General features: G+C 38.4%; 1 protein-coding gene across 1 annotated transcript in view; it reads right to left on the minus strand.

The window, feature by feature from the left end:
- Positions 1–10,425: 10,425 nt before the first annotated feature.
- Positions 10,426–13,132, minus strand: part of FOLH1B (folate hydrolase 1B) — a 66,893-nt gene continuing 64,186 nt past the window's right edge. Inside the window, exon 20 of the mRNA XM_030333699.1 lies at positions 10,426–10,727. Coding sequence (XP_030189559.1) covers positions 10,538–10,727 — 190 coding nt within the window. The 3' untranslated portion in view covers positions 10,426–10,537. The remainder of the gene's footprint in view (positions 10,728–13,132) is intronic.

A 13,132-nucleotide genomic window follows, 5' to 3' on the forward strand; every position in this document is an offset into this window, starting at 1 on the left:
GAAACCAAACATAAAAGCTAGTATATACTAAAAAAAGGTAAAGTAACTACTGAATGCATAGGATTGTAAATTAATATAAGCTTCAGAAGCATTATTTGACTAGCAATTATGCTAGTCAAATGTATTCTAAGGAGATTAAGGAAAGGAAATAGTAAATACTATATATATATACATATATATGTATATATATATGTATATATATACGTATATATATATATAGATATAGATATAGATATGTACATGAGGACTTTTCCAGAAATTTTAATTTTGGGAAAATTGCCTCAAACATTTCTTAACAGGTTGCATAGCCTCTACATAAGCATAGAGAGGAAGAATTTTCTAGTATTCTCATCTTTCAATAAAAATTAAATGGTTATGTGTGCAGGAAACCCCCTTATAGTGTTGCTAAATGGTGCGCTCCCTTACAGGGATTTGTCCAACATTTGTTTGCACCATTATTTCCTGGATTTGTGACCACTTTACACAGCATATAAAAGTCCTATAGACCACACTCTGTGATCTCATCCTTACCTCAAATAATAAATATAGTAATTAAGCAGTTGCTATCCTGAGTAAGTTTTACTGAGTACCATAACAACCTCTCAATTCCCTTCCCCCAAAGGGGGAAGTTACCTAGTTTTCAAAGGTAAGTTAGACAAAACTCCTAGAATCAGAGATTATAAATTAGGAGGGAAGATGAATGCATATATAGAGAAATAAGAAATCCATAACGTCTCAAATAAGAAAGAGAAATCTGGGGCTCCTGGGTGGCTCAGTCGGTTAAGCTTCTGACTTTGGTTCAGGTCATGATCTCATGGTTCACTAGCTCAAGCCCCACATCAGGCTCTGTGCTGACAGCTCTGAACCTGGAGCCTGCTTCGGATTCTGTGTCTCCCTCACTCTCTGCCCCTCCCCCACTCATACTCTGTCTCCCTCTCTCTCTAAAAAATAAAATGAGAAAAAATAAAATAAAATAAGTGCACTGCAGCTTCCTAGGTTACCAAATCTTAAATAAAGTCAGGCTCACTGCTTGAAGGAGTGTGATTTCTTTTTCTTGTCTAATTGCTTTGAATAAGTCATCTATAATAGTGTTGGGAAGTGGAAATAGCAGACATTCTTATTTCATTCCTATTCTTACGTGGGAGCACGTAAGAATATTCTTACGTGCTTCTTTCTTATATAGCTTTGAGTTATATCAAATGTTTTTTTCCTGCATCTATAAGAATGATTATATATATATATATATGTACATACATATATGTATGTACATATATATATATATACTCTAATATATATATTAGAGGCTGTGCTATAATTTTCACTTCTTGTAATACTCTTGGCAGGATTAGATATCAAAGTTATGGGTTGGGAAGTATTAGTTTTCTTTACTTCTCCAGAATACTTTGCTGAAGTTTGTGTTATTTCTTTCTTAAATGTTTGAAAGATTTCACTGAAAGAGATCACTGGAGTTTTCTTTGTGAGATGTTTTTTTTTAAACGATAAGTTTAATATCTTTAATGTAAATCATACCACTCAGAATTTCTATTTCTTCTTTTGCTAGCTTCTATAAGATATATTTTTCAAGGCGTTTGTTAATATCATCTGAATTGTCAAGTGCATAGGCATAATATTGTTCATAAAATCCTCTTATTGTCTTATTTACATCTAAGGAATTTATATGTTTGCCTCCTTATTCTTGATTTTTAAAAATATTTTTTATATATTTTGAGAGAGAGAGAGTGCATGTGAGGGAGGGAGGGGCAGAGAGAGAGAGGGAGAGAGAGAATACCAAGCAGGATCCATGCTATCAGCACAGAGCCCTACTCCGGGTTTGATCTCATGACTATGGGATCATGACCTGAGCCGAAATCAAGAGTCAGATGCCTAACTGACTGAGCCACCCAGGTGCTCCATTTAACAAGAACATAAGATAAGCATTATAAATGTTCTCATGATGGTAATTTTAGAGGAAAAGTCGATTAGCCAGGCTGGTTGCTTTATAAGACAGAACTCACTGGTAACTGTAACTTGGCATCCTAATGAGCATTAGTGAGGGTCTTTATTTTCTGGATAATGTGGCGGTCTGAATTTAATTCTTCAGATTTTTTGTGGAATTTTCAAAGACTAGACACTTAAGATGTTGTGTTACACTCTTAATAGAAGATTAGGTGATTGTAACTGTAAACACAAGTTCAAGTCCTTCTGCCTGGATTTACATAATCACCTAATCTATTAAGGAAACATCAACAAATACCAGCTGGTGGTAGATAATTAGATCAGTTTGTCTGATGTCGTTATTTGATTTTATATTTTCAAGCCCACATAAGGTGACTTCACATATGCTTTTCAGTGACCATTCTAAACCTAAACTCTATTAACTACAATAGGACTCTTGCATGAATATTTTTTTTAAAATAAACTTTACTCTTTAGAACAAATTAAGGTTCACAGCAAAATTGAGGGGAAGGTGCAGAGATTTTCCATATACTCCCTGCCCCTATACATGCATAACCTCCCTCATTATCAACATCCCTCACCAGAGCAGTGCATTTGTTACAATTGATGAACCTACAATGACATATCCTTGTCACCCAGAGTCCATAGTTTACCCAGGAATTCACTCTTGGTACTGTACATCCTAAGGATTTGGACCATTTATAATAAAATGTATTCATCATTATGGTTTCATACAGAGTAGCCTCACTGCCCTAAACATCCTCTGTGGTCCAGCAGAATCCTCTATGCTGATCATCTTTTTTTTTTTTTTTTAATGTTTATTCATTTTTGAGAGAGAGAGCATGAAGCAGGGGTAGGGGGAAGAGAGGGAGATAGGATCTGAAATGGGCTCTGTGCTGACAGCAGAAAGACCAATGGGGGAGTTGAGGAACCATGAGCCAAAGTGAATGCTTAACTGAGTGAACCAGGCTCCCTGAATCCTTTTTTTTTTTTTTTAATTTGTTGGATGTTTTTCCTAAAAGGCAATTAAAAATAAATATTCTCTGATACAAATAAAAAGCCGTGAGTTCTGTCAAAAATATGTCCTTTAGATTAGAAAGCTTTATATGCATTTGGTATATATATGTTTTATTATAAAGAACTACTTTTTTGCTGTTTGTGAGCTTTTTTAAAGTTAAAAATGTGTTCACAAACCAAAGAACAGTCTGAATAACTTTGAAGATAACTTTGCTCCTCAACAGCAGAACCACCTATGGGGACTGAGTTATAGGTATAGAATCGTAAAAAAGGCTGCAGATCACTGGGTCAATATTCTGATGTACAAATTAGTTGTAGTGCTTTAGAAAAATTCCCAAATCCCTGAGCAAAATAAATTTATAGATCATAAGTTTGTGAGGGGTTAATGAACTGTTGTGAAGCATTATTTACAACTATTACTATGAAAAACAAGAAAGACTCAAAGCATTTTTTTAAGTTTATTTATTTTTGAGAGAGAGAGGGAGAGAGAGAGAGAGAGGGAGAGCACATGCACACAAGTGAGGGAGGGGCAGAGAGAGGGAGACAGAATCAAAAGCAGGCTTCTGGTTCTGAGCTGTCATCGCTGTTCTAAGCTGTCTGAGCTGTTCTTCAGGTTCTAAGCTGTCACAGCTGTCAGCTGTGGGCTTAAACTCACAAACCTTGAGATTATGACCTGAGCCGAAGTCAGACGCTTCACTGATCCACCCAGATGCCCAAAGACTCAAAGAATTTTTGATGAAATGCATCTGTTGAGAGGTTTATCTGCTGGAATAGGGGTCCTTTCAACTCTGGCCAATGTATTATACAGATTAACTTTTTATGTGACCTCCTCCTCATGTTCTCCTAATTTATTCTTGTTCAGTAATCCTCTTGACTCCATGTAAACTTGCCATTTTACTGACCTCTCTGTTTCCTTTTCCTGAGCAATAGATTTATGTTTATCTTAAGGTTGTGGCTGACCTGTAAGAAGGGTAGAGGTTAAGACTTCTGCTGTTTAGGTATGCATATTCCCACTACTTTGTGCCTTGGATTTATGTTCTTATCCTTATTCTTTTATTTCCTTTTCCTCTTAATCTAAACACACACACATACATACATACGTCCTCAGGGAAAAAAGTGGAGATTAATTATTAATACTGAAATTATTGATTTAAAAGAGCCTTTAAGCTAGTTATGGTAACACTTTGTTATATTCATTGCAAATATTTTTCCCAGGATGCTGTTTACATGTGGTTTACATCATTTACTTTGAGACTTTTTTCCCCAATTTTTAGGTTTAGTAGGTCCCAATCCATCTAGATATTAAATCACACACTTTTATTCTGATTTTATGATTGTATTCTCCATATTTCACTGCTTCCTTCATCTCAATTTATTTTAGCATTCAAGTATATTTTGGATTGAATATAAATTGAACTGAATTTAAATTATTTGATTAAAATACATTTTTCGGATTGAATACAAATGAAATTTAAATTACTTGAAAATTTTACTGCTTGCCATTGAATTTGATTTATTAATAGCCCCAAATTATTTTTTTTAATGTTTATTTATTTTTTAGAGAGAGAGAGAGAGAGAGACAGAGCATGAGTGGGGGGAGGGGCAGAGAGAGAGGGAGACACAGAATCCGAAGGAGGCTCCAGGCTGGGAGCTGTCAGCACAGAGACTGACGTGGAGCTCCAGCTAGTGAACCGCGAGATCATGACCTAAGCCGAAGTCAGAAGGTTAACCAACTGAGCCACCCAACCGCCCGGTTAGCCCGAAATTATTTATTGAAATGCCCAGAAGGCTTTCATTTAGTCAAGTAAATGTAGTGGATCGTGTAGGAATTGAAATGTGAGAAATCACGGTAATAGGCCCTAATAATCAGAGATGGCATTCCATGTCTTTTAGACTTTTTAATAACCTTTCCGGTTTTCCAAAGTGTGTACGTTTTATAAACTTCCCTATCAGACGATTGTATAAGGCATTAACCCTTAGATCATATAACCCATGACAGTAAGATGGAGATATACAGTACTATCCCTGAGACTAAAAAAGTAACGTTAGTAGACATATTGACTTACTTTTCTATATATATGATTCCAATTTGGTACTTGACTTTTGCGCTGTGAAACCGCTCTATGCCTCCTTACACATACACCTTTCTCTAACTGCACAGCAGACAGCCAGTAGCAGCACTGCCTTCAGCACTGTGGAATCCATTATGGTTCTGAGATTGTCCCAGGAGATTAATGAGAAAGAAAGGTCTTCACTGAGGAAGTACATAAGAACACAGTTCGTCTTTAAAGTTCATGCATTGTCTTTCCAATTTTATAAACCAGTGAAATTTGGCCTTAGTATAATCATGAAGTTGCTATCCAAAATATAAATAGCATCTTTATCCTTTCATGCCAGTATAATTTAGTAAATGATTTTACTTTCTCGTTGTTAAAATCCAGATCAATGTAAAATTTATTTGGTGTATTTTCTTTTCACGAAGTTAGTTAATTCACCTCATATTTATTTATTTAATTATTATTATTTTTTTAAAGAACACCTTTTTTTAAATTTTTTTTCAACGTTTATTTATTTTTTTTTTGGGGACAGAGAGAGACAGAGCATGAACGGGGGAGGGGCAGAGAGAGAGGGAGACACAGAATCGGAAACAGGCTCCAGGCTCTGAGCCATCAGCCCAGAGCCCGACGCGGGGCTCGAACTCACGGACCGCGAGATCGTGACCTGGCCGAAGTCGGACGCTTAACCGACTGCGCCACCCAGGCGCCCCTAAAGAACACTTTTCTTAAGCAGGCTCGACACCCAGCGTGAATTCACGACTGTGAGATCAAGACCTGAGCTGAGGGGTGCCTGGGTGGCTCAGTCGGTTAAGCATCCGACTTCGGCTTAGGTCATGATCTCACGTTTCATGGGTTCGAGCCCTGCATCGGGCTCTGTGTTGACAGCTCAGAGCCTGGAGCCTGCTTCGGACTCTGTGTCTCCCCTCTCTGCCTCTCCCCTGCTCATTCTCTCTCTCTTTCTCTCAAAAATAAATAAACATTAAAGAAAGAAAGAAAGAAAGACCTGAGCTGAGATCAAGGGTCGGATGCTTAACCAACTGAGTCACCCAGGCGCCCCTCACCTCATTTTTAAATCACACTCAACAAGAAATATATAACTGCAATTTGTTGAAACACATCTTACAACTATAGTAGGTAGAAATAAACAATAAGTAAATTATAAGGTGCATATAAAAGAATAAACAATAATTCAGAATTTTAGTGTTGGAAATTAGAGTAGGTATCTTCTAATTCAACTGTATCATCATGCTGAAGAGAGAACAAAAAAAAGTGATGCTTATTACCATATTAAGAGATACTCGGAGCACCTGGGTGGCTCAGTCAGTTGAGTGTCTGACTTTGGCTCAGGTCATGATCTTATACTGTGTGTGGGTTCGAGCCCTGCATCGGGGCTCTGTGCTGACAGCTCAGAGCCTGGAGCCTGCTTTGACTTCCGTGTCTCCTCTCTCTCTGCCTCTCCGCTGTTCATGCCCTGTGTCCCTCTCTCTCTCTCAAAAATAAATTAATTAAAAAAATTATTAAACAAGAAATACCATTCCAATAACAATATTAAACATGTTTTGATTACTAATTATATGCTGGGCACTGTTCTAAGTGCTTTGTATGTACTAGCTCTTTTAATCCTTACAGCAACCCTATGAAATATTGTTTAATACCCATTTCATAGATTAAGAAATTTAAGAGTTTTAATAATTTGCCCATAGTCATATTCCAAGTAAAAGAAGCAGCATTTGAACCCAGCAATCTGTCTCCCAAAGCTGTGCTTCTGTCCCTGTACAACCTCCAGTAAATGACAATTAACAATAATGTGTTGCCAACATACGTTATTAAACCATGCAATTGCACAAAGTTTTGGGGGGATGCTTATTGTATGCTTACAACTTAACTGAAAATTCACATAATTTTCAGCACTATGTGGGTTTTTATTCATATTTTAGAATGGTGTTGTTCACCTTGTTCCAGGGCCCACGCATCACCTACAGTATGGTCTGACTGTGTATCACTGACATCAATAAAAGCTTTAGTAGGCATGTTCAGGCAGATCCCATTACAAGGCATTGCTGAAATCCTAGTGCCAAGCACACCACTTTCCAGCCCCACCATTTGCCGAACACATCATCTCCCAGACATAACTTCCTATGCACGCTACCGACTATTCACAAAGGAGTGGTTGCTACAGACTGCATTCTGGTATAGAGGGACCAGAGCTACAGTAATGATCAAGACTTGTCCCTAATGACTGGTAGAGGTAAAGATAGCAGGGAAAGGGCGAACATGCCGGAAGTCTTTGCAGAAGAGATGAAATGTGAAGAGTAAGAGGGAAGTCTTGTCTTTTCTGAGGGTGAAGCTCTACATGGCATAGGTGTAATGAGAAAAAATTCAGGTTGTGATATCTTGCTGTGTTAATGCCTTCCAATCCACGTATGCCTAGGCCAGAATTCTTCCAAAAATGTAAATCTTACCTGCTCTCCCCTGCTTAACTTTACTACATGGCTTTTTTTTATGCTTTATTTATTTTTAAGAAAGTGCAAGCAGGGGAGGGGCAGAGAGAAGGGGACAGAGGATCTGAGGCAGGCTCTGAGCTGACAGCAGCGAGCCTGATGTGGGGCTTGAACTCACGAACTGCGAGATGATGACCTAAGCCAAAGTTGGATGCTCAACTGAGTCACCCAGGTGCTCCACTACATGGCTTTTTATACAGGAAAATAGTAACACTCCTTAGTGTATCTTCCCAAGCCTTACATGATCTGATGCTAAATGTATAGACACACTCCATTTCTAGAAACACTAAATTCTTTGTATTTCTCTAACCTGCCAGTCCTTCTTATTTCTATTCTCTTATATAATATGATCACTTTGCCATTGGGAATATAGGAGAATAAAACCACTTTGTAACAGTTTCACAGTAAAATTAAAGACGTACATATTTTACAGCCCAGACATTTCATTTAGGATAGATGCTGCCCAAAAAGATATTTCTTGTATATTTGCATTGGGAGACATGTTTGTAGGAACAAAAGACAGAAAACATTCCAAACTCCCACCAGCAGGAAAATGAATAAATATATTCTGTTATGTGTCAGCTGTCCAATTTATTGCTTCTCTGCTGCAAACTTACTCTTCATTGCCCGCTCTTTGTAAAGATATCTGGATCCTTTAAAATTTTTTTTTTCTTTTCTGAGAGACATGATGTTAAACTTTGTCAGTAGAAGGCATTGTAGAGACCTTGCAGGAAGGGGCTTTCCTTCCTGGTTCCCATGTGCTCACCTGGGAGGTCTCTGCCTGCAAAGGACTTCAGCGCGTGGCTCATAGAGCATACAAGGCTTCGCCAGTGCTGCCGTCCTGTGGTGCCCCGTCCTGTGGTCCAGGCTGCTCCTCTGGCACTTGCTTCTTGCCATTCATGGCGACCAGAACAGTAGCCAGGAGCTTCTTTTAAAACCACCCATGGTTGGTTTGCTAGTGCAGTACCTCTGGCAAGACAATTCCCCACAGTCACAATTCCCACAGTAGCCTAGAGTGCAAATTTCTGAGGAGTTTCACAAGGTCTGTGAGCACAGCACCACAGTGACTTCTCTGCTATTCGGTAAGGCCCGTGGGGTGGGGGAAGTTCATTAGCTGCTCCATCTAAGCCCTAGAGACAGTGACTGCTCCTTGTGTCTGCTACGCTTATATTCTTTAGAGCTCCCTTTGCCTTTTACTAGAAGTATCTCCTTACTGCAATGTTATTGTAACTAATCATCCTTTTAAAAAAAAAAAAAAACTTAAATCCAAGTTAGTTAACATATAGTGTAATAATGATTTCATCTATGTTCATCTATCTTGTTTCTCAAGTTCCACATATGAGCAAAATCATATAGTTATCTTTCTCTGACTGAATTATTTCGTTTAACATAATGCACTCTAGTTCCATGTTGTTGCAAATGGCAAGAGTTCATTCTTTTTGATGGCTGAGTAATATTCCATTGCATGGACATTCGGGCTCTTTCCATAATTTAGCTATTGTTGATAATGCTGCTGTAAACATTGGGGTACATGTGCCTGTTTGAATCAGCATTTTTGTGTCCTTTGGATAAATACCTAGTAGTGCAGTTTCTGGGTCATAGGGTGGTTCTATTTTTAATTTTGGGGGGAATCTCCATACTCTTTTCCACAGTGGCTGTGCCAGTTTGCATTCCCACCAGCAGTGCAAGAGGGTTCTTATTTCTCCACATCCTTGCCAACATCAGTTATTTCCTGAATTGTTAAATTTTAGCCATTCTGACAAGTGTGAGGTGGTAGCTCATTGTGGTTTTGATTTGTATTTCCCTGGTAGTGACTGATGCTGAACATCTTTTCACATGTCTAACGAATCACTCTTTATAATAACTTTTCCTGTTTGTGTTGCTGTGTGGTTTCCTTGTGTTAACTGGACACAGACTGATAAATGTTGCATTCACTCAAGTCCACTGGTTTACATCCATGAACTACAGCCATAGTAACACATGTGTGGATGCACCTTCAAAGGTGAGTGAAAAAAAAATCAAGTCTTAGAATATACATACACAGTATGATTTTATTTATAAACAGTTAAAAAACATACACAAAGCCAAAAACACACAAGGGATATATACCATGTGTGGTATAATTATAAATAACAGAAAAACTCACAGAAGATTAAAGGAAGTGAGTATCTCTGGCAGAAGATGAAGGCACACTGGTCAGTGGCACACGGAGGAGTCAAATATATTGGTAATGTTCTTTTTCTTAATTTGGTTATTTGTGGGGATAGTTCTACAAATGTTCATTTCTTTATTATTTTTCACTATACACGTATTATATATACCCTTTGACATAAATAAAATATTCGCTAATTTAATAAAAGTAATTATCCTTTATGGTACAGAGCGATTATGTTTACCAGCAGTGCGAGTAGACCAGAGTTGTTCCACTGGCAACTAAGATAGTGCTCTCTCAGCCCTGGGTGGCTAGTAGGGCCAACACAAGTGTTGAACTAGACTTGATTCTCTGATAATGTCACATGGGTGTTTTAATATAGTAGGTGTTCACCTTAATTTAACATTTAGTTCAAACTCAGAACAACCTTATATTATTTTTATCTACTTATTTATTTATTTTGAGAGAGAGAGAGAGAGCAAGTTGGGGAGGGGCAGAGAGAGGAAGAGAGGGAGAGAGGGAATCCCAGGCAGGTTCTGTGTTGTCAGCACAAAACAAGGCATGGGGCTCAAACTCACAAGCCATGAGATCATGACCTGAGCCGAAGTCGGACGCTTAACCACCTGAGCCACACAGGTGCCCCTAACCTTCTATTATTACAGAATAAAAATTGTCCATCTTTCTTTTTTGATTTGAAGGGAGAAGAAGAAAGAATGCTAAGATGTGTGTGTGTGTGTGTGTGTGTGCATGTCTATATACATATACATATACATATACATAGTTTTATGTTTTAGTTTATCAATACACCATAGTGATATACCTACCTATTCAACATGGGTTCTATGAAGAACCACCTAGGCTACTTGTCTCAGGGTCCCTGCTGCAGCCCGCACTGTAAAGGCTGCAATAGCAATCTGTCTCTTCACTTCTCCCCAGGCCTTGGAAGGATCATCTTTGTTTTCGATGTCAAACAGAGCATCATAAATTCCTGGAAACGACTCCCCTGCATACTTGTTGTGGCTGCTTGGAGCGTAGATGACATGCCTGTTGATAAAGACAGTGTGTTATCTATCAGTTGTCCAAATGATACACACAAGAGAAAAACAGGATCGCTCTATCAACCCTGGACTGCACAATTGTAATTTCATGATATGAATAAGCCACTCATCAGCTGAATTTCCAAGTTTAGTCACTTCCAAAGACCAGTCTATGAAGTGTGTGTTAATTAACTATGTTTTGACTTTTTTTGTTTTTTTACGTTTTTATTTGAAGTCCAGTTAGTCAATGGGGCGCCTGGATGGTTCAGTCAGCTAAGCGGCCGACTTTGCTTCAGGTCATGATCTCACAGTACTTGAGTTCTAGCCCCGTGTTGGGCTCTGTGCTGACAGCTCAAAGCCTGGAGCCTGCTTTGGATTCTATGTCTCCCTCTCTCTCTGCTCCTCCCCCACTTGCACTCTCTCTCCCTTTCAGAAATAAATAAGCATTAATTTTTTTAATTCCAGTTAATATTAGTTTCAGGTGTACAATGTAGTGATTTAACATTCTATACATTACTCAGTGCTCATGATGAAAAGTGTACTCTTAAACCCCTTCACCTATTTCATCCACCCTCAACCCTCCCTTCTGTTAACCATCAATTTGTTCTCTATAGTTAAGAGTCTGGGGGTGCCTGGTTGGCTCAGTTGGTTAAGCATTCTACTCTTGATTTCCGCTCAGGATACCATGAGATTTCCCCACATCCATGAAATCAAGCCCCACATTGGGCTCTGTGCTGACAGCCTCCTTGGTCTTCTCCCTCTCCCTCTCTCTCTCTCCCTACTTTGCATGTGCTCGCTCTCTCTCTCAAAAATAAATAAATAAACTTTAAAAGAAAAGAGTCTGTTTCTTGTTTTGCCTCTCTGTCTCTTTTTTTCCCTATTCTCATTTGTTTTGTTTCTTAAATTCCACATATGAGTGAAATTATATGGTATTTGTCTTTCTGACTTATTTCGCTTAGGATGATACTCTCTAGCTCCATCCACATCGTTGCAAATGGCAAGCTTTCATTCTTTTTTTAATGTTTATTTATTTTTGAGAGAGAGAGAGAGAGAGAGAGAGAGAAATGGAGCACAAGTTGGGGAGGGGCAGAAAGAAAGGGAGACACAGAATCTAAAGCAGGCTCCAGGCTTTGAGCTGTCAGCACAGAGCCCAATGCAGGGCTTAAACTCATGGACTGCAAGATCATGACCTGAATCGAAGTCAGACGCTTCGCCAACTAAGTCACCCAGGCACCCCAAGATTTCATTCTTTTTAATGGCTGAGTAGTATTCTATTGTAGATACATAACACTTCTTCATTATCTGTTCATCAGTTGATAGACATTTAGGCTGTTTCCATGGTTTGCCTACTGTAGATAATAACACTATAAACACTGGGATGCACGTACCCCTTTGAATTAGTTTTTTGTTGTGTTTTGTTTTGTTTTGTTTTTTTATTCTTTGGGTAAAAACCTAGTGGTGCAATTATTGGATTGTAGGGTAATTCTATTCTTAACCTTTTGAGGAACTTCCATACTGTTTTCCAGAGTGACTGTACCAGTTTGCACTCCTGTCAAAAGTGTAAGAGGGTTTCCCTTTCCCCACAGCCTCACCAACACCTGCTGTTTCTTGTGTTGATGATTTTAGCCATTCTGACAGGTGGGAGGTGATATCTCATTGTAGTTTTGATTTGTATTTCTTTGATGATCAGTGATGTTGAACATCTTTTCTTTCTTTTTCTTCTTTTTTTAAAATGTTTACTTATTTGCTTTTGAGAGAGAAAGAAAGAGGGAATGCACAGGGGAGGGGCAGAGAGAGACAGGGAGACAGAGAATCCCAAGCAGGCTCTGCACTGTTAGCGCAGAGCACAACTCAGGGTTCGAACACACAAACTACAAGATCATGACCTGAGTGGAAATCAAGAGTCAGACACTTAACCCAACTGAGCCACCCAGGTGCCCTGAGCATCTTTTCATGCATCTGTTGTCCATCTGTATGTCTTCTTTAGAAAAATGTCTACTCATGTCTTCTGTCCGTTTTAATTGAATTATAAAGTTCTTTATATATTGCGGATATAAAACCTTTATCTAATTATGTTTTTATTTTAAACAGATGACTTAACGTGGTTCATAGCAACAAAAATAACAAGAGCCACAATAGTTGGCACCTACTAGGGATCATGCTTGTTATATAACTTGCCTATAATTTTTCTAACCCTTGAAAATAAACTCTACAAAGTTGATTTTAGCATTTCAAAAAGGAGGAAATTAAGATATGAGAGATTATGGGATCAGTCTCAAGTTACATTGCAAGTAAGTACTGACTTTTCACTATCCCACTTTACCCCCTGAAATGTAGCACAGTTGTGATTATCAAAGTCCTGTTTGTGACCTGCCAACTTACTACTGTGTTTTTCTCGTTAAAAAGGAATAC

This window comes from Lynx canadensis, chromosome D1 (assembly GCF_007474595.2).
Source record: "Lynx canadensis isolate LIC74 chromosome D1, mLynCan4.pri.v2, whole genome shotgun sequence".
Taxonomy (NCBI): domain Eukaryota; kingdom Metazoa; phylum Chordata; class Mammalia; order Carnivora; family Felidae; genus Lynx; species Lynx canadensis.